Raw genomic sequence first — 22,719 nt, forward strand, 5'->3', positions numbered from 1 at the left:
CACACTCCCTTCTTGATTTTAAACCAAGTAGTGTCCCCTTGTTCTGTTCACACGACAGCCTCCTGGTCAAGGTACAGGTTCCTCATGAGTACAATCAAGCATTTGGGAATTCCCATTCTTCTCAATGGTATCCATAATTTGTCATGATCCACACAATCAGATGCCTTTGCATAGTCAATAGAACACAAGTAAACATCTTTCTGGTATTCTTTTCCTTGAGCCAAGATCCATCTGACAACAGTTATGATATTCCTTTTCCACGTCCTCTTCTGAATCCGCTTGCACCTCTGGAAGTTCTCTGTCAATATACTACTGCAACCGTTTTTGAATTATCTTCAGTAAGATCTTACTAGTGTGCGATATTAATGATATTGTTCTATAATTTCCACATTCTGTGGGATGGGTACAAATATGGATCTTTTCCAGTCAGTTAGCCAGGTAGCTGTCTACCAAATCTCTTGGCATAACCGAGTGAGTGTCTCCAATGAGGCTTCAGTTTGTTGAAATAGCTCAATGGGTATTCTGTCAATTCCTGGAGCCTTGTTCTTTGCCAATTCCCTCATTGCAGCTTTGGCTTCCTCCTTCATTACCATTGGTTCTAGATCATATGCCAACTCCAGAAATGAATGATCGACCAGTTCTTTTTGGTACAGTGACCCTGTGTATTCCTGCCATCTTCTTTTGATGTTTCCTGCATCATTCAATATTTTGCCCACAGAATCTCTCAATATTGCAACTCGAGGCTTAATTTTTTTCTTCAATTCTTTCAGCTTGAGAAATGCTGAGCATGTTCTTCCCTTTTGGTTTTCAAAGTCCAGGTCTTTGCACATTTCCTTATGGTAATTGGTTTTGTCTGCTCGAGCTGCTCTTGGAAATCTTCTGTTCAGCTCTTTTATCATGTCATTTCTTCCATTGACTTTAGCTACTCTCTGCTCAAGGAAAGTTTCAGAGTCTCTTCTGTCATCCATTTTGGTCTTCTTTTCTCGTCTTTTTAGTGATCTCTTGCTGTCTTCATGGATAATGTTCTTGATATCCTCCCACAATTCTTCTGGTTTTTGGTTGTTGGTGTTCAATGCATCAAATCTATTCTTTAGGTGATGTCTAAATTTAGGAGGGATATAGTCAAGATCATATTTTGGCTCTCTTGGACTTGTTTTAATTGTCTTTAACTTCAAGTTAAACTTGCATATGAGTAGTTGATGATCTGCTCCACAATCAGCTCCTGGCCTGGTTTTGGCTGAAGATATTGAGCTTTTCCATCGCCTCTTGCCACAGATGTGTTGTTGTTATTGTTATTTGCCATCAATTCGGACCCGACCCATAGCGACCACTCCTTGGGTTTCCAAGGCCTTATCACTATGGAAGTAGATTGCCCAACCTTCCTTCCGAGGAGTGGCTGGTGGGTTTGAACCGCCAGCCTTATGGTTAGCAGGCAAGTGCCTTAGGCACTATGCTACCAGAGCTCCTAGAAGTAGTCAGTCTGATTCCTGTGTGTTCATCTGGTGAAGTCCACGTGTGGAGCCGCCATTTGTGTTGTTGAAAAAAGGTGTTTGCAATGAGTAAGTCATTGGTCTTGCAAAATTCTACTATGAGAGTTCAAGCATTACTTCTGTCACCATGGCCAAATTTTCCAACTACCGGTGATTCTTCTTTGTTTCCAGCTTTTGCATTCCAGTCACCAGTGATAATTAACACATCTTGATTGCATGTTCGGTCAGTTTCAGACTGCAGAAGTTAATAAAAATCTTCAATTTCCTCATCTTTGGCTTTGGTGGTTATGCATATATTTGAATAATAGTTATATTAACAGGTTTTCCTTGTAGGCATATGGATATTATCCTATCACTGATGGCATTGTGCTTCAGGACAGATCTTGAAACATCCTTTGTGGTGATGAATGCCATGCCATTCCTCTGCAAACTGTTGGTCCCAGCATAGTAGATCACATGGTTGTCTGATTCAAAGTGGCCAAAAGCCATCCATTTCAGCTCACTGATGCCAAGGATATCAATCTTTATGTGTTCCATTTCATTTTTGACAACTTCCAGTTTTCGTAGATTCATACTTCATACATTCCATGTTCGATGATTAATGGATGTCTGCAGCTGTTTCTCCTCAATTTGAGTGGTAGCACATCAGCAAACGGAGGTCTCAAAAGCTTTACCTTATCCATATGTATAAGGCTGGGTTTACTCTGATGACACAGCTCTTTCCCAGTCCTATTTTGAGAACCCTCTAACCTAACTGGACTATTCATAAAGTTGCATGGTAAGGTATCAGTGTTTCTTTGCTATTCATAAGGTTTTCCCTGGCCAATTCCCAAATCTCTAGGTTGTTGTTGTTAAGTGCCATCAAGTCATTTCCAACTCATAGCGACCCCATGCACAGCAGAACCAAACACCACCCAGTGCTGTGCCAGACCCACAATCCTTGCTGTACCTAAGCCCATCATTGCAGCCACTGTGTCCGTCCATGTCTTTGAGGGCGCCACCCTCCTTCGTTGACCCTCCACTTTACCAAGCAGGACATCCTTCCTTAGGGAATGGTCCCTTCTGACAACATGATCAAAGTAGGTGAGACAAAGTCTGGCCATTCTCACTTCCAAGGAGCATTTTAGCTCAACTTCCTCCAGGACAGATTTGTTAGTTCCTTTAGCAGATCATGGTACTTTTAGCATTCTTCCAGAACACCACGACTCAAAAGCGTCTACTCTTCTTCCATATTCCTTATTCATTGTCCAGCCCTCACATGCGTATGAGGCAGTTGAAAATACCAAGGCATAGGTTAGCCACCCCTTAGTCTTCAAAGAGACATCTTTGCTCTTCAGCACTTGAAAGAGGTCTTTTGCAGATTTGTCCAGTGCAACATTTTGTGTGATGTCTTGGCTGCTGCTTCCAATGGTGTTGATTATGGAACCAAGTAATATGAAATCTTTGACAACTTCAATCTTTCCTCTGTTCATTTTGAAGCTGCTTATTGGTCTAGTTGTGAGGATTTTTTTTCTTTATATTGAGGTGTAATCCATACTGCAGACTATAGTCTACAATCTTCATCAGTAAGTTCTTCAAGTCATCCTCACTTTCAGCAAGGAAAGTTATGTCGTCTGCAAATCTCAGGTTGTTAATGAGCCTTCCTCCAATCCTGATGCCACATTCTTTTCATGTGGTCTAACTTCTCAGATTATTTGCCCAGCATGGAGATTGAACAAGTATGGTGATGCACTCCCTTCCTGGTTTTAAACCATGTAGTATGCCCTTGTTCTGTCTGAATGACAGCCTCCTGGTATCTGTGCAGGTTCCTCATGAGTACAATTAAGTTTTCTGGGTTTCCCATTTTTCTCAATGTTATCCATTGAGTCTCTAGGGAGCTCATATTTTATCTTTCAAGTGCACTCTGGTCACTTGTAAGGAAACCAGCACGCAGTAATGTGTTAAGCAAAGACCATCCCTTGTTATGACACTCATTGAACTCTGGGGGGCAAAAGCAGCTGCCTTTGTCCAAGTGAGAAGGGGAGATGGAGGGGACGCATTGCTCAGAGACCAGGGCAAGTCCTGCAGGCAGCCTGAGGTCCCTCCTGACCCCTTGCGGTCCCACGATTGCCCCAAGGTCTCGTGCATCCCCTGAGGTCCTGTGCATCCCTCCGAAATTGCGCTGTCACTGACCAGATGTCAGGCTGGTGTCAGTGGGTCGGGCATCTGCCTCTGCAGTCCCCCAAAACAAGCTCTGCCGGAGAACATGCGGCAGCGGGGGGAAGGCAGTGCTGGCGGTGGAAACAGACGTGCCCTGTGGGGAGACGCGGTCCACCTCCACTGCGCCAGGCGGCCCCATCCTAATGGAACAAGGTGCACCGCTGAAGAGCAGCTGGAGTTCAGTTTGTGTGGAAAAGACTCTGGTGGCATGGCACCTAAGGCATGTGACTGCTGACCAGAAGGCTGGTGGTTCAAACCCACCAGCCACTCCTCGGAAGGAAGGTTGGGCAATCTGCTTCATAGTGGTACCACCTTGGAAACCCAAGGAGGGGTCACTATGAGTCAGATCCTACTCGATGGCAGTGAGTGTTTTTGAGGCACCAAAAGCCTCAGTGATACATCCGAGGGTCCGGGTCCTTTGCTGGATCTCGGGCTGACTGTGTGGCGGGAGGATGCTTCAGTGGACGCAGGCCTTTGTGAGGCAGCCCTTGCTCCCCTCTGTCTGGGGTCCGAGGCTGCTCTGCAGGGTTGGAAGCCGACTCTCCCTGTGATGTCCTGACTGATGCTTGCACGTGGGTTTGCTCATGCTGAGCCCATGCTGTTGTACCTGTGTCTCTCTGCCGATGTGCCTCTGTTGTAATCTGGTGTCACCTCGGGTCTGTCTGACTTCAGAGGAGGTGGGGAAGGTCAGGGGTAGAATTCTCGCCTTCCGTGCTGGACACCTGGGTTCGATTCCCAGCCAATGCATGTCACACACAGCCACTGCCTGTCTGTCCATGGAGGCTTGCAAGTGCTGTGAGGCTGAGCAGGTTTCAGGGGAGCTTCCAGAGTAAAAGAGGCACGCAAGAAAGACCTGGCAATCTGCATCTTAAAACCAGCCCATAAAAACCCGGTGGAGCACAGTGGTCTGATCCACAACCTTGGGGGGGGAGACAGGGTGGCGCAGGACCAGGACTGGCAGTGGTGCAGCCTGGGGGTGGCTCGGGACCAAGGGTGGCGCAGACCTGGGGATGGTGCAGGATGGGGGTGGCACAGTCCCATGGGTGGCGCGGTCCTGGGGGTGGCACAGGACTGGGGGTGGTGCAGACCTGGGGATGGTGCAAGACTCGGGGTGCGCAGGAGTGGGGGTGGTGCAAGACTGGGGATGGCTCGGGACCAGGGGTGGCACAGACCTGGGGATGGCGCCAGATGGGGGGTGGCGCAGTCCCATGGGTGGTACAGTCCTGGGCGTGGCGTGGGACTGGGCAGAGTTTCATTGTTCATGGTGCGTGGGGATGCCATGACATGAGGAACTGACTTGAGGGCGGCTAAGGACAGTGCCCGTTTGGAAGTCGGATCGTGGGTGGTCACTGAAATGAGGTTGCGTCCTAATCTGATGGCACAGAGTACAGGAGTTTTGCCTATCCTGAGAGCCGGCAGAAGTGTTGACAGATCGCCCGCTTTTACATAGAGTGACAACAGGGAGCTGGAGACAGGGAGGGGCATCAGGGCTTCTGTGGCGATGTCCTGGCACAGTTCGAATTGTAGCAGTTCCGGATCCTGTGCACTGTCTGCTTCAAGCGCGATTTTAGGCTCTGGGGTAACCTTGACTGGCGTTTGTACCTTGGAGAACTTCCTGGCTTCCAAGATGTCCTGTGGGAGGCTGAGTTTTCCTGCTGTTTTCTGACAGGTGTGAGAGTCGCTAAACAAGGCCGCCAGATGAAGGAAGACATGAAGACCCAAACCCGAAACTGTAAAAATAGGGCTTTGGATTGCATGTTCTGCCTCACAGTCTGCTAGAAAATGACAGTGAGTGGATGTCGTTTGGAAAGAGAAGCGTCACGGACCCGCTCAGTCCCTGCCCTCGGTCTACTGACACGTCCTGTTGAGTGGAAAACGCTGCAGGGCATCCGTCGTAGTCGTGCAGTCGTAGTTATTAGTTATTGAAATACCTGGGCCAATTCTCTTAACCTAAAAACCAGGGCCGATGAATAGATTCTGACTATGCGGCCCCATGGCTTCTCCAGAGGGTTTACTTGGCTGTAGTCTTTATCTATCTATCTATCTATCTATCTATCTATTTATTTTTTTTTTTTATTAGGATTTGGGTGAAGATTTACAGAGTAAATTCACTTTTCATACAGCAGTTCACATATACTTTGTCTCATGTCATTGACCAAAATTTACAATGCAGCAGCTCCCCTCCCACTTCCTCCCCATAGTTACCTCCTCCCAGTGTCCATCCCTTCATACTCTTCTGCACCCTGAGCTATCTCCCTGTGCATAAGGGGAAGCCCTTCCTTCTTCCATGATTGTTCTCTCCAGGGCGTGTGTCTACTTGAGGTAAATGTTTAACTCACATGCCTGTACTTTGTTTGGCTGGAAACCACAGTTGTGGGTTCAATTCCAGACCTGAAGGGCAACTAGGGGCCATAGTCTCAGTGGTTACACCAGGCTCTATTGGACCAGCAAACCTGGTCCCCACCTTTTTTTTTTTTTTTTTGCCTCCAAATGATTTTGAGTTTTGTTCCACATTGTTCTCCCTCTTTATGCAGGATCTCCTACATCCCTTCCAAGTGGATGGCAGTGGTAGCTGGGCACCATCTAGTTCTTCTGGTCTCATAGTTGTATAGGTTGCAGATCGGATGGTGTACCAGCCGCTAGGACTGATTGTTTCCATTAATTTTGCTTTTCTTCTTTCTTCTTGATGAGGAGAGACCTGTTGTTGCATCTAGATGGCAGCTTGCTAGCTTTTAAGGTCCCAGTCGCTGCTCGCCAAAGTAGTAGGTGGAACAATGTTTTGTATAGTATGTTATTTGGCTGTAGTCTTTACAAGCTCGTTGCCATCCAGTTGATTCTGACTCACAGCCACCCCTTCGGCTTTCCGAGGCAGTAAATCTTTAAGGATTTGGATTGCCAGTCTTCCTTGAGCAGAGTCGCTGGTGGGTTTGAACTGCCGACCTTCTGGTAACAGTCAAATGCCTTAGGTGCTGTGCCACCAGAGTGCCGACCTTTACAGAAGCCAATAACCACAACCTTCTCCCACAGCACCACTGGGTTGGTTCCACCTGCCACTTTAGGGTAGTAGTTAGGGCCTTTGAGTCCTTACATTTTTCCCCTTTCTTCCTGTGATTATGAATGACTTTTGTCATCAGGGTAAGACAGCATTAGGCTGTGTGGTTTGAGAAGCTGCATGGTGCTATACTGAGAGGCATCGCTTATCCAGGCCCCCTGGATGCCGCGTTGGTAGGAAGGACTCTGCACCAGTCACGCAGTCAAGCAGCAGGCTGCGTGGGGACTGTGGCACCTGAGGGGTGCCCTGTGGGCTGTCTGGGCGGTTCTTTTCCGTGTGTCTTCCTGGAACCACAGGGCTCACTGATGCATGTCCTCTTGTGGCAATGACGCTTGCACAAGAGAGTGACCCCAAGCACACAGGCCTCCTAAGGCCTGGAGGGTCCAACACCCCTCACTCCTGCCCACACTGCATCAGCCAAAGCAGACCCCAGGGCTGAGCCCAGAGTCAAGTGGGGGTCTTGCCATTCAGCTGTCCATGAGTGGATCCATGAAGGGGGTTTGGGGATGTGGGCAGGCGGCACTGTGGTGGCCCTGACTCAGGGAGACCCCATGGACAGTGGACTGGAAAGCTGCCTGGTCCTGCACCAGCTCCGTGATCGTTGGGATCGCAAGCCCCTTGTGTAACCACCGTGGGCTCCGAGTGCCTTCCATCCTGGGGCTTCCCTCTCAGCACCGTGGCTGACACTGTTCTGTCGTGAGTCTTAGAGCTTTTACGGCCAGCCTTTGCTCCCGAGTCTGTCTTAGTCCAGAAGCTCCACTGAAGCCTGGCCCCCACGGCTGACGCTGCTCGTATCTGAAAGACCAGTGACACAGCTCCCAGCACCGCAGCCACGCGCCCGCCACCCCAGCACGACAGGCTGACACGAGGGGTAGAATCTCAGAGAAGGTAGCTGCTGTCCGTTCAGTAAACGGAGATGCTGGTGTGCCACGGGTGGCCATGGGCTGCTGCCACGTCTTGTCTCTGAGGCACATGGATGAGCATTTTACTGTGATTTAGAGACACTCACCACCGCCTACCCTCTCTGTCCCTCCAGATACTGGCCAATGTCATCATCTTCATCTGTGGGAACCTGGCAGGTGCCTACCATAAGCACCTTATGGAGCTGGCTCTGCAGCAGACCTACCAGGACACCTGCAACTGCATCAAGTCCCGCATCAAGCTGGAGTTTGAAAAGCGTCAGCAGGTACTGTGCACGCGTGACCCCGTTCCCACATGACCTACAGTTAGACATAGCGCCCAGGCTGCTGATGGCCAGTTTCCAGCAAATGCCTGGGGTCAGCTGGGCCCTGCACATGGGGGAGCTCACGGACCAAAGAGCAGGGCATCATCTGCCTGTGGGACCTTCACACTGGGCCACGCAGAGGGATGCAGACATGACAGTGCTTCTCAGGCACGCTCTGTTCCAAGGAGAGCCCGCTTGTACCTGTGCGCTCGTGCAGGGGTTTGTCCTCAGTGCCCTCAGCCCTCCTCACGGTGCCTGTCACTCATGCAGCATGAGGTGGTCAGTGCTCCTGAGCAGGGAGACTGAGGCCAGGACAGGCGTGGCCTTGTAGTTGGCAGGGGCTGTCCTCGGGCGACTGCCGGGTGGTCATAGAAATGCCACCAGAGAAACACAGAGACTGTGAGGAAATGTTACTAAAACTGGGAAATGAAGAGAGTCGGAGGGTGTGATATCCTGCAGGAGGAGTTGACAGGGCAAAGAGTTGGGCTCTGAAGGAAACTCATGCACGAAGGGTCCCATACTGGACCTGTGTGGCTTTGGGGGATGGCAGAGCATCCAGTGAAATGTTTTTCATTTTTGGGGTTGCTGGTGGTTGTCAGCAAGAGCCCAATACGTAGAGGGTCAGCTTGGAGCCTGCAGGCACCTCACTGCACGTCTGAGCCCCCACCTCAACCTGTGCACGACCAGTGTTTGGTACTGGGAAAGTCATCAGTGTCTGTCACAATGTTACTGATAGTTAGATGGCATCAAATTATTGTGTCCTGTAAAACGTCATCAAGATACATTATGGCAGTTGGAACAAAAAGGTAGGCTTTTAATTTTGATGTTGGACTTTGGTTTTTGTGTGGAATAGTGCAGGGTATCAAATTGCTTCTTGAAACAGGAATCTTCATTCATTGAACCAACATGTTTATTGAGCAGCAAGTTCAGGTGTGATTCTAGACTGCTGCGTGTCTGGCATTATCAGCAAATTTAATGGCTTGTCTTTAAAAGTGCATTTTGTGCTGCATCAAATGTCTTCAGTAGTGATGTTGATTTTTGGTCTCTGTGTATCAGACTCTGGCCGGCCTGCATGTGTGTCGGGCTCTGGACTGCCTGTGTGTGTGTGTCATCTAGACGGCCTCAGTATGTGTCGGGCCCCAGATTCAACATGAAGACACAATATCAGTCTTCCTGTACATGTTCATGTACATTATGTTCAGTTAGGTTTTAAATGTGGATTCTAGAATATTCCAGTTTCAGCATGCAGACCTGTGGTTCTTGGTTTGGACTCTCCACTGTGTGCCGTAGAGAGTTCAGATGTCTAGAGATGGATGGTTTCCTTTTCTTTTACAGTGGAGACCGGATCAGCATGTACTGACAGTCATTTTAATTCTCTTTCCCATTGGCTCCAGAATCCATGTCCAAGGCTGGAAGTGTAGTAATTCCAAGTAGACAGGTTCCATCACCTCATATTTGTAGTAACAACGTTGACAAAAGTCATGAGTCCTGCTACTGACGTCTTCTGCTGTTCATGTTCTCTGAAGAGACCTTGAACAGACAAAGGCATCTAGTGCCTCTGTCATTGTGAGCCATGGGGTGCACGTGGCCACTCAGGCCATGCCTTAACCTTAAGTAGATCATTAACTAGATAAGGGTGGTGCCTAATGTGCAGGAGATTTTATGGGGCCACCCATGATAGGGAGGTATTATTAAAAAAAAAAAAAAATGTTTAAAAAAATAGCAGTGAGTGATCTTCTGTGAAAGAAAAGGGAAATAGGACTTACAGGGCTGTGGGGTTGTTACCACTGAGTCAGCTCCCGCTCCCGGGGACCTCGTGCACAGGAGAACAAGATGGCACTCTCTCCTGCACCATCCTTTGCTCATTGGCTTGTTGAGTCCAGTGTTGATGCTACTGTGTCAGGCAGGGTTGCCCTGTGTTTCACTGACCCTCTGCTTCACCAGGAAGCAATTGTTTTCCTGATGACACATCGACAGTGAGTGAGCCGTCCTTGCTTCCAAGGAGCATTTGGTGGAGTGGAGATCTGTAATAAAATATATTTTGACATCTCAAGTGTAGCTTGCCACAAAATGTCAGAGAGCCAACTTCCAAGTCTTGTGACAAAATATATGACTTTTCTTGTTCAGAAAACATGTTCCCAGAGTTAGAACAAAAGCATGTTTTTGTTTTGCTTATTTTGTTTTTCCAGCCCAGCATGTAATTAAATGAGAATGGAAAATTCTCTTGGTTGAAAAAATGAAGGCAGTAGAACCTAATGGACTTACAGAAACAGATCAAAGCCATCGGGGCAATGTATGTGGTCTTCAGAGGAAGGGTAGGATCCCCAAGACATGGTGCTGGTTGGGGCCATGGTCCCTGAGACACAGTGCCAGACAGGGCTGCGGTCCCCAAGACTTGGCGCCTGGTGGGACCGCAGTCCCCAAGACATGGTGCCAGACTAGACTGCAGTCCCTGAGACATGGCGTTCAAAGACACGGTGCCCAGTGGGGCCACGGTCCCCAAGACACAGCACCAAGCAGGGCCATGGTCCTCGAGGGAGGGCACCAAGCAGGGCCACAGGCCAGTGTAACTTCTCAGGCTTTGGGGCTCCCACATGTCCCCTCCTACCCACTGATCCCCACAAAGTGCCTTTGCTTCATCCCAGTCACCATCACAGACAGTAGTGTACTTTATTCAGGGGTGGGGAGCCAGCAGGAAGCAGCTACTGACCACTCAAGAGTGCACTTTTTTCCAGCCATTCTTCCAATCAAACGTTTGAAAGAAGTCCATCTCAGAGCAAGGTGGCTCTTGGTAAAGATTGGAAGATGGCCATCTTGGATGGTTGTTGTTTTGGTTACCTCTTGTGCTGCTCTGACAGGAATATACCACAAATGGGATGGCTTGAACAAACAGGACTTTATTCTCTTACAGTATGGAAGGCTAGAAGTCTGAGTTCAAAGTGCCAGGCTCTAGGGGCTGCATGAAAGCCCCTCGACCTTGGGCTTCAGCTCTGCCTCTTGCTCCTGGCCCACTGAAGCTAGAGGCATCTCTTCACTCAGGCAACTACCGTCTGCTGAGGCTGACAAGCCCAAGGTCGACAAATAAGATGGCACAGTCCAGATGTTACCAAACAACATGGCAGGCTATTGATTCAAGTCCATTGAAAGTCCCAGAATTGGCAGAACGTGGCAGGCTGCTGAAAAATGACTGTGCAGGGTTCAAGTGTGCCCTAAGCTAGAGACCATCCCCAAAGCTGCTTCTTATATATGGGAAGAACAGTACATACCCAAAGCAGTTATTCAACTACTCCAATAGATTCTACCGTAGAGTTAATGACCAGTCTCATCATGGGGAATACTACATCCAGCTGCCCAGACACTCAACCAGGCCCAGCCAAGTTGACACCACCACATTCATTGTTAGTTACTGTCAAGTCATTGTTTATTACTCTTGGTGAGCCCTCGTGTGCAGAGAACTCCTTGGGGTGTTCAAGGCTGTGACCTTTCTGAAACAGATCAGCAGGCCTGTCTTCCACGGTTCCTGTGCGGGGGTCAAGCCACCAACCTTTCAGCTAGTAGACCAACACTCAACCCTAAGCGCCAACCTTGGACTGCCCTTGCGTGGTTGCTCAGCAGTTGTTCACAGTCCCGAGTGCTGCTGCATACTTACACAGCAGCGTAAGTGTAGGCCGCTGCATGGCCTGTAGTCCTCAGAGTGGAATGCCCAAGATTGTTGGGGGCCGGGGGGCTGAGACCTTGTCAGAATTGCTCCGCTCTGTGCTTTCTTTCTGTCCAATTTTGAGATGCTTTTCCTCCGTGCAAAACCAGATCCACTGCCATTGAGTCGATTCTGACTGATAGCAACACCCACTGGATTTCCAAGGGTTTCTTGACAGAAGTAGTTCACCCCATCTTCCTCCTACAGAGCAGCTGGTGGGTTTGAACCGCTAACCTTCTGGCTAGCAACCAAATGTCTTACCCACTATGCCACCAGGGCTCCTCTATGCAAAAGAGATGAATTTCTAGAAGCAATAAGCAATGTTTGCGTAAAGAGGCTACTTATACCCTAAGATGTAGGGGAGGAGGGAATGAGAAATCTTGGCAGAGATATTCTGGGTTGTGTCCTTGCCCGAGAGTTCCCCCATGTGTAAACTAGAGGAAGTCTGATGTTCTTGTTACTAACGTTTTTCCTGGGTAGGAAAAGGAGTGCTTCATTGGGGCAGAGGCTGCCTCCGGGACGAACACGCCTCTGTGTTGTGACTTTTGCCCTAAGTTCTATATACTGCACTCAAACCATTCTGCTGTCTGCCTGTGCACCAGAAGGTTCTTTTTCGGACTCGAGGAGGCAGTGGGTTTCTCTGTGGGGTATAACAGACTCCCAGGAACTGATGAGAGCCAGGCCCAGAGCAAGACAAGCCCTCGTTCCTCATCACCTCAGCAGTTGGAATAAATGTTGCTTCTGTGGGAGTAAAACCCCATGTGATTTTCCTTACATGAGAAAATAAAGCCTCCTGGTCTTACGTGTACTGTCCCTGTGTGTCTGGGTGTCAGACTGTGGGGGCTTGCGTGCTGCTGCAAGGCCGGGGGCTCTGCCACGGGAGTTTCAAACACCAGCAGGGCCACCCACGGTGCACAGGCTTCAGCAGAGCTTCCCGACTAAGACAGACTAGCAGGAAGGCCTGACGGTCTGCCTCTGAAAATCAACCACAAAAACCCCACGGATCTCAAGAGGCCATTGGGTGATAGCATGCGGGGAGACGAGCCCCTGGGCTAAGGCTCGCGAAGTACACAGTGGCTGTGGCAGTGGGGCTGAGCACAGCAGTGACGGGGAAGGAGGCACTGGATGGGGTGACGCGGCAGCTGTAGCACCAGCAACGTCCTTGGCAGTCCCAGCACCACGTCCAGCAACACTGTGCTCCTCGACAGTAACTAACAGTCCGTAGCGGCCCTCAAGCCCCGAATGTCCTTACCCACTGGACCTCCTCTCCCAGATGTCATGCTCTGCTGTTCCTTGTGGACGTGGACTCAATTCTGATGCATGGGAACCTCATGTGCTCTGTCTTTTCTGAAGTCTGCACAGGTTTGACATAATCTGCGAGTACTTCACAACTCATGACAGTCCCCACCAGGCCCAGACACTGTTAGACACGTCTGTCCTGACGACACGCATTTGCATCACTGTTTGTCACAACACCACTAACACCTGTTGCTATCTAGTTGATTCCGACTCATTCCTGTAGGACCGGGTGGAACTGCCTCTGGGGCTTCCTAGGCTGTAAATCATTACAGGAGCAGATCGCCAGTCTTCCCCTGAGAGGGGGTAAGGAGTTCAAATCACAGACCTTGGGATTAGCAGCCAATCACTTAACCACTGCGCCACTGTTGTTGTTAGGTGCCGTTGGCTCGTTTCCAACTCATAGTGACCCCATGCACAGCAGAACGAAATACCACCTGATCCCGCACCAGCTCCATGATCCTTGCTATACCTGAGCCCATTGGCACAGCCACCATGTCATCTTGTTGAAGGCCTTGCCCTCTTTTGTCGACCCTCCACCTTACCAAGCATCACATCCTTCTCCAGGGAATGGTCCCTTCTGACAACATGACTAAGGTAGGTGAGAGGAAGTCTGGCCATTCTTGCGTCAAAGGAGCATCTCAGATGCACGTCCTCTAGGACAGATCTGTTAGTTCTTTTAGCAGTCCATGGTACTTTCAGCATTCTTCGCCAGCACCACAACTCAAAAGCATCAACTCTTCTTCAGTCTTCCTTATTCATTGTCCAGCTCTCACATGCATACGAGGCGATTGAAAATATCATGGCTTGTGTCAGGCGCACCTTAGTCCTCAAGGAGACATCCATGCTCCTCAGTACTTGAAAGAGTTCCTTTGCTGCTGACCTGCCCAGTGGTACACTTTGTCTAATGTCCTGACTGCTGCTTCCATTGGCATTGATTGTAGAACTAAGCAATGTGAATTCTTTGTCAACCTCAATCTTCTCTCCATTTATTGTGATGCTGCTTATTGGTCCAGTTGTGAAGATTTTTGTCTTCTTTATATTGAGATGTAATCCATACTGCAGACTCTGTTCCTTAATCTTCATCAGTAAGTGCCTCAAGTCATCCTCACTTTCAGCAAGCAAAGTTGTATCGTCTGTGTATCTCAGGTTGTTAATGATTCTTCCTCCAATCCTGATGTCACATTTTTCTTCATATAGTCCAGCTTCTCGGATTATTGGCTCAGCGTATAGATTGAATAAGTGTGGAGAAAGGATACAACCCTGACTCACTCCCTTATTGATTTTAAACCATGTAGTATCCCCTTGTTCTGTTCAAATGACAGCCTCCTGGTCAATGTACAGGGTTCTCATGAGTACAATCAAGTGTTCAGGAATTCCCATTCTTCTCAGTGTTATCCATAATATGTCATGATCCACACAGTCAAATGCCTTTGCATAGTCAATAAAATGCAAGTAAACATCTTTCTGGTATTCTTTGCCTTGAGCCAAGATCCATCTGACAACAGCCATGATATTCCTTGTTCCATGTCCTCTTCTGAATCCAGCTTGCACCTCTGCAAGTTCTCTGTCAATATACTGCTGCAACCGTTTTTAATTATCTTCAGTAAGATCTTACTTGCATGCAATAATAATGATATTGTTCGATAATTTCCACATTCTAAGAGTTCACCTTTCTCTGGAATGGGTACAAATACGGATCTCTTTCGGTCAGTTGGCCAGGTATCTGTCTTGCAAATCCCTTGGCATAACTGAGTGAGTGCCTCCAGTGGGGCGTCCGTTTGTTGAAATATCTCAGTGGGTATTCCATCAATTCCTGGAGCCTTGTTCTTTGCCAATTCCTTCATTGCAGCTTCGACTTCCTCCTTCAATACCATTGGTTCTAGATCATATGCGATCTCCTGAAATGGATGAAGATTGACCAGTTCTTTTTGGTACAGTGACTCTGTGTATCCCTGCCATCTTCTTTTGATGTTTCCTGCATCATTCAATATTTTGCCCATAGAATCTTTCAATACTGCAACTCGAGGCTTAAAATTTTTCCTCAAATCTTTCAGCTTGAGGAATTCCCTTTTGGTTTTCAGACTCCAGGTCTTTGCACATTTCATTATAGTAGTTGGCTTTGTCTGCTCGAGCTGCTCTTTAAATCATTGGTTCAGCTTTTTATCTTGTCATTTCTTCCATTGGCTTTAGCTACTCTCCACTCAAGGGCAAGTTTCAGAGTCTCTTCTGCCCTCCATTTTGGTCTTCTCTTCTTTTCTCATCTTTTTAGTGACCTCTTGCTTTCTTCATGGATGATGTTCTTGATGTCTTCCCACAATTCTCCTGGTTTTCGGTCATTAGTGTTCAGTGCATCAAATCTGTTCCTTAGATGGTTTCTAAATTTAGGAGGGATATAGTCAAGACCATATTTTGGCTCCTGTGGACTTGTTTTAATTGTCTTCAACTTCAAGTTGAACTTGCATATGAGCAGTTGATGGTCTGTTCCACAATCATCTCCTGGCCTGATTTTGGCTGAAGATATTGAGCTTTTCCACCGCCTCTTGCCACAGATGTAATCAGTCTGATTCCTGTGTGTACCATCTGGTGAAGTCCACATGTACAGCCACCATTTGTGTGGTTGAAAAAACAGGGATTTGCAATGAATAAGTCATTGGTTTTGCAAAATTCTACCATGTGATTTTCCAGAATTATTTCTGTCACCAAGGCCAAATTTTCCAACTACTGGTGATTCTTCGTTCCCAACTTTTGTGTTCCAGTCACCACTGATAATTAACACATCCTGATTGCATGTTCGGTCAATTTCAGACTGTAGAAGTTGATAAAAATCTTCAGTTCCCTCATCTTTGGCTTTGGTGGTTGGTGCATAAATTTGAATAATAGTCATATTAATGGGTCTTCCTTATAGGAGTATGGACATTATACTATCACTGACAGCATTGTACTTCAGTACTTGAAACATCCTTTGTGATGATGAATGCCATGCCATTCCTCTTCAAACTGTCATTCCCTGCATAATAAACCATATAGTTATCTGATTAAAAATGGCCAGAAAAAGTCCATTTCAGCTCAAATGCCTAGGATATCAATCTTCATGCGTTCTATTTCATTTTTGTCAACTTCCAGTTTTCCTAGATTCATACTTCATATATTCCATGTTCCAATTTTTAATGTTTTTTTGCAGCTGTTTCTCCTCAATTTGAGTGGTGCCACATCACCAAATGGAGGTCTCGAAAGCTCCATCTTATCCATATGAGTAAGGCTGGCTTTGCTCTGATGATGCAGCTCTTTCCCTGTCCTATTTTGAGAGCCTTCTAATCTAAGTGACTCATCCTCCTCCTCTGTATTAGAGAATGTTTCCAAACTATTCATAAAGTTGCGCAGTCATGTATCAGACAGTGTTTTCTCTGCTATATAAGGTTTTCCCTGGCCAATTCTTTGAGAAGTGGATGGCCTCTTCCTTCTTCCTAGTCTGTCTTAGTCTGTAAGCTGCACTAAAACCTGTGTACCATGTCCATCTTTGCTGGAGTCTGAAACACCAGTGGCACAGCCTCAAGCCTCACAGCAATGTACAAGCCCCAGAGGATGACAAACTGACAGACAAGCTTGTCTCCCTTAGGTTTAGAAACCTCTGCACCTCCCCTTACCTAATTGCTACCTAGAGCCTGACACTTTGTGGTTGGTCCCTGGCCACTCCCTCCGTTTCCTAGCTCCATATGGCTGGGGCCTAGCCTTTCCTCCCACACCTTGCCTGGATCCTGCTGCTCCTATGGTCCCTGGCCGCTCCGCTCCCTCCCTTTCCTGGCTCTAGGGGGTGGGGCCTAGCCTTGCGTCCCACCCCTTACCCAGATCCTGCCATTCTTGTGCTCCCCGGTAAAGTAAAGGGCCAGCAAAAAAGGAGAAGACCCTCAATGGGATGGTTTGACACAGTGGCTGTAACGATGGGTCAAGTGTGGCAATGATTCTGAGGATTGCGTGTTTTGTTCTGTTGTGCGTATGGTCACTGTGTAAGTTGGAACTAACTGACAGCACCTAACAACAGCATGTGTCTAAACTTGGACTATGTTAGGGTCATTGTCACGAGGTGGCCCGTATCTTCCAGGTAGGAAGTGAGTGTCAGGGATGCTTGGGTGCCAGCAAATGATGTGGTTTCCAAGTCAGGGATGAGCTACGTGTGTGAAGCTGTGGCAGCCTGTTAGCATCATCCAGAGCTGCTGAGAATGTGCTCATAGCCAGACTTCACTGAAACACGTGGCCTACTGGGGAATGCATCTTGACGACAGTGTGTGGGGAGGTGAATCTTTCAAACAGTGTTGGATTTTGACACTGATGACAACAGTACTTAACATAATTACTATTTCAGATCCCAGCTGGGGAATTTTATTAACAAGCTGTGGAGGGAGTAGCATTTAGAGGAATGTTTCAGAGTGAGCGCTCCAGAGGGTGGCATGGCAGGCGGAGAGGAACATCAAAAGAGTGTACCTCTTGAAGGAGGCAGGTCGAACGTGAGCGTCCCACCTATGCTCCCAAGATGCCACTCTTGCAAGTGAGTAGAACTTGTGAGGGGTGGTGAGTGGGCTTTTGAATGTGTGTTGAAAAGCAGAGAACATCCTTTCATTACATGGCAATGTGCTTCATCAGGAGACAGAGATGAATGCACGATGTGACAAATTCCATAGGAGCTGAATAATAATGGGAAGAAGTTGAAATGGGTCTTTAAATACAGTTTCTTCTTGCTGTGCTTTCTTTAGTGTTTTTGAAAACTATTCCTCTCGTTTCCTATGAAAGTTAGCATTCTAACTGCTGTCTTCCCCCTTTGTTGACATCATGGTTTTATTTTAAGAGTTTTGTTTGGGAAGTGGGCAATATGAGAGTGAACTAGGACAGCCCAAGCCTAGAATACCATTATGCAAAGAAGAGCAGTGGACCAGTTGTCTGGTGTTTGCCGGGTGTTTCTCTGCAACATGCAGACTTGCCTCACTTCACCCCGTGACGATGTCTTTCTTTATCTGTGGAGTGAAGTGTGACTGGCTCAGCCATCTTCTGTGTCTAAAGAGCTCCTACCTCGTCCGGTGCTTGGCTGAGAAGACACTGGAAAGCATGCTTTTCTCACACTTCAGACAAAGCTCTGGACTGACCTCCACGGGCACCAACTGAGCAGAGAGGTGAGGGTTGTGAAAACAACTGGCCGGCTCAAGTGTTGCTTCCATTTTCTGGGGCTGCTGTTAACACAGATACCACAGTGGGGAGCTTCGAAGAACAGAAATTATTTTCTCACAGATAAGGAGGCTCGAAGTCCAGATCAGTGTCTTGGCTGTGACATGCCTTTGTTGGTGTTGGCCCCAGGAGTCCCTGGGTTCCTGGGCTCTTTGGCCTCTGTCTTCCTCTGTGTGTGTGTCTCTGTATGTGTGCTGCTCTTCAAATAAAACGCAGAAGTGACTGGGTCTGTCACTCCTCCCAGCCCGCCATGACCTCAAGGCACTGGTTGATGACACTCATCACATTGCATTATGGGGGGGGGGATGTTGCCCTACCTGATGGCTGACTGATTTAAGCCTATGATTAAATCCTGAGCCGCATGTGGCTAGGCTCTCAGCTCATAGCTATGGGCAGGCAGTACATGTCTTCATAGATACTCTGTGTCCTGGGGAGCAGGACTCAACTCTGTGATCCAAGCCACTTGCTTTTTTGGGAAGTGTCTGGGCTCTTTGGAGGCAGGGAATTGGCACAGCCATCAGTAGCCTGCAGCCATGGACATTCTCATGTTGAGAGTGTCAGGCACCTAGTGCTGCCATAACAAACAAACCACAAATAAGTGGTTTTAAAGATCAAATTGTATTTTCTCAAAGTTCAGGAGGCTAGAAGTTGGCATTCAGGGTGTGTTTCCTGGGGGAGGTCCTTCCTTGTCAGTAGTCCTTGGGGGTCCTTGGCTTCCTTGCCACCTGTCTGGTCCCCATGTGTGCCTCCATGTCTAATCTAGTGTTGTAATAACACAGGAGTGATTAGGTTTTAGGACCCACCTACTGGTGTATGGGGCTCTGATGACACAGTGTTAAGGGATTTGGCACTAACAAAAGTTGGAACCCACCAGCCACTCGGCAGGAGAAAGATCTGGCAGTCTGCTTCTGTGATGATTTATATTAGGTTGGGGCAGTTCCACTCTGTCCTCTACAGGTGCTGTGAGTTGCAATCAGCGGCAGTGGGTTTGGTTGGGTCTTTGCTTCCATGAAGATGGATAGCCTAGGAGACCCTATAGGGCAGTTCCACTCTGTCCTGTAGGAGCGCTGTGACTCAGAATCGATTCCATGGCAGTGGGTATGGTTTGGGCTTTGCTTCCATAAAGACTGACAGCCTTGCAAACCCTCTAGGGCAGTTCCACTCTGTCCTCTAGGGGCGCTGTGAGTCGGGATGGAGTCCAGGCAGTGGGTTAAGTGGTTACTGGTGCGATCTCATTAACATAGCAGAAGAAAAGCCCCTTCCTTACAGTACCCCACGCACAGGCACAGACATTACCATTTTAATACAGGTCTTAGGAGACAGAATTCTATCATGACAGGGGCATTAGGCCACCTGTCTGGGTTTTTGCTAATGGGGTTAGTGTGTCAGGGCAGCCAATCTGCCATTTACATCTACCCCAAGATTCTTGGATTCAGTGAATTGTCTGTACTAGGTTGTGCTGAAACGGTGGTTTTCAACAATATCCCAAATCCCAGGGGGCCCCGGAACACCCAACGTAAGGTGAAAGGACACGTGGAGATCACAGTGCACCTGGATGTGGGTGTCTGAATCATGGAGATGAACCTCTCCCTGTTCTCCATCGTATGACGACATCTCCTACTGTTATAGGCCATGTGAACTGTCTCCTCTGTTTGTAGTTTGGTGTCTACATGCTGGTTCCAAGTACTCGCTGATTTTTTTGTTTTTGCTTTTTTTTTTTTTTAATTGTGATTTGGGTGGAAGTTTACAGAACAAATTCACTTTCCATACAGCAGTTCACATGCACTTTGTCTCATGACATAGACTGCAATTCACAATGCAACAGCTCCCCTCCCACTGCCTCCCCATAGTTACCTCTTCCCTGTGTCCTTCCCTCCATGCACTTCTGCCACCTGAGCTGTCTCCCTGTGTATACATAGTCCTTCTATTTCCCCATGATTGATCTCTCCAAGGAGTGTATCTACCTAATATAAATATTCGGCTCATATGCCTGTCTTTTGTTTGGCTGGAAGCCACAGGAGTGGGTTCAATTTCACATCTGAAGGGCAGCTGGGGGCCATAGTCTCAGTGGTTTCACGAGGCTCTATCAGACCAGCAAACCTGGTCTTTTTTTTTTTCAAATGATTTTGAGTTTTGTTCCACATTGTTCTCCCTCTCTATCTAGGATCTCCTACATAGATCCACCTCCGAGTGGTTGATAGTGGTAGTTGGGCACCATCTAGTTCTTCTGATCTCATAGTTGTATAGGCTGAGGATCACATGGTGTACCAGTCCCTTGGACTAATGATTTCCATGCATCTTTGGTTTTCTTCATTTTTCTCTGCTCTGGACGAGGAGAGATCTATCATTGCACTAGATGGCTGCTTGCAAGTTTTCAAGATCCCAGTTGCTATTGCCAAAGTAGGATGTGGAACAATGTTTTGTGTAGTATGCCTCCCACCCCCTGCCCAAGACTATGGTCCTGAGCACTTGGAGGTTTTGATTGCGATACCTGGCACAGGTATCACCACTCTTCCTTTTCTTAATTTCTTTAATTTGAATTTATTTGATTTGATGCCACAGTAGATGCATCTACAAGCCAATAATCTGATTAAATTTTGTGCTCATTTATTTTTTCAGCATGAACTGTGGGATCCTTTTGTCTGGTTCCCAAGCAAATCCCTTAGCCTTTCCCCACAGAAACATCGTATTTCTCTGTTATGGAAATACGCTGTGGAAACTGTCAGCAGGTTTTAAGGGTTTTCTCTGCAAAATTCCCACACAATTGAATAAGCTTATTCTGAGTCCTTAGGTTTTAGTGCTTGTCTACTAACCAAATGCCCCTGAGGCACAAACGGTTAAGTACTTGACTACTAACCAAAGGGTTGGCAGTTGGAACCCACGAGAGGGGCCATGGAAGAGAGGCATGGGGACTTGCTTCTGAAAGTCACAGCCTTGACCACGCTATGGGGCGCCTCTCCTCTATACATGTAGGGTTGCCATGAGTCAGAGGTGACCCCAGTGTTAACTAGAAAAAAGAAAAAATGTTCTCCTTAATTTTTTAGTCCTGCTGTTACAACATATCTGTGTCTTGAAAGAACAAGAATCTGTTTTTCCCTGCTCTGGAGGCTGGAAGTGCGAGGTCCGGACATTGGCCAGCCATGCTTTCTCTCTCTGATGTGGGGGCAGGCCCTTCCCTGTCTCGCTCAGCTTCTGTAGTACCAGGTGTCTCTTGGTTTTCCATGGCTTAACCATGTGTCTTCACATGGCCTCTCCTAACAACTGGGCATCTCCTCTTTATAAGATACCATTCAGAAGGGAAGAGGCCCTACTCTGCTCTGGTATGAGCTTGTGTTGACTGATCCCATCCTCAAAGAAAAGAACCTATTTCCCAACAAGGTCATGTTCAGAGGGGTTAGGACTTCATCATATCTTCTGGGGGGACATAGTTCAACCCATAACAATGCTCTTGTGAAAAAGTCCTTTGCATGCATTTACCTGATTTTAGGCCTTTTCCATGAATATATTGTGTGTGAGTATGTTTATCTTGTAGCAGTCACTTCTTAAACTCCCATGAATTCAAACAGTGCTTTTATTAGGACTGATAGACAATGACCACCCACAAACCACACTTCTTGGTTTTCTACCTTTAATTCTTCACATCTTCTGGTGTTGTCAAGAGCCTCCAAAACTCTGTTGGCTGACACAATTCTGCTGGGAAGCTCTGTTCCTGTGCTTGCAGGAAATGCCAATTGTGTTGTTTTTCATAACTGAACACAAAAAGCTTTATAGAAATAAGTTTGATGAAGTGTTTTATAGCTTCTCTAAACCTTTCTTTTGGAAACCATGTCATTTTCAATTTGTTTTTACATATGAACTTTGTTTGATCTTTGGAACAGGGCTTCTAGCCACTTCAAACAGGTTCAGTGGTGGCTGATGCAATGAAACCAGAATAAACCTAAAATTTTAAAGTTTGTATGAAGCAGAATGAAAACCACAATAGGAAAGATTATGGGTCAGCTGCAGGGGACCCAGGTAAGGGTGGTAGGAGAGGTTTCCAACAGGGAGACAAACTTCTCTGTCAGTTTATCGTACTGTGGTGACGTGTCGATGGGAGTTTTGAGGCTGAGCCACTGGTGATTCAAACCCAGCAGGATGCACATGGTGCACAGGTATCAGCCCAGCTTACAGACTGAGATGGACTAGGAAGAAGGAAGAGGCCATCCACCTCTCAAACAATTGGCCAGGGAAAACCTTATGAATAGCAAAGAAACACTGTCTGATACATTACTGCGCAACTTTATGAATAGTCTGGTTAGGTTAGAAGGCTCTGAAAATAGGACTGGGAAAGAGCTGCATCATCTGAGTAAACCTAGCCTTACTCCTATGGATAAGGTAAAGCTTTCAAGACCTCCATTTGCTGATGTGGCACCACTTAAATTGAGGAGAAACAGCTGCAGACATCCATTAATCATTGGAACATGGAATGTACGAAGTATGAATCTAGGAAAACTGGTTTTCAAAAATGAAATGGAATGCATAAAGATTGATATCCTTGGCATTA

The 22,719-nt window shown here is 47.4% G+C and overlaps 1 protein-coding gene across 1 annotated transcript in view; it reads left to right on the forward strand.

The window, feature by feature from the left end:
- The window catches only part of LOC103210021 (adenylate cyclase type 2-like), a gene marked incomplete at its 3' end in the record, with an annotated part of 485,381 nt that overhangs the window by 218,783 nt on the left and 243,879 nt on the right, over nt 1-22,719 (forward strand). The window contains exon 4 of the mRNA XM_007955948.1: nt 7,778-7,927. Coding sequence (XP_007954139.1) covers nt 7,778-7,927 — 150 coding nt within the window. The remainder of the gene's footprint in view (nt 1-7,777; nt 7,928-22,719) is intronic.

The sequence above is a fragment of the Orycteropus afer genome, unplaced genomic scaffold (genome assembly GCF_000298275.1).
Source record: "Orycteropus afer afer isolate SDZICR_OR568_19922 unplaced genomic scaffold, OryAfe1.0 scaffold00551, whole genome shotgun sequence".
Lineage (NCBI taxonomy): Eukaryota > Metazoa > Chordata > Mammalia > Tubulidentata > Orycteropodidae > Orycteropus > Orycteropus afer.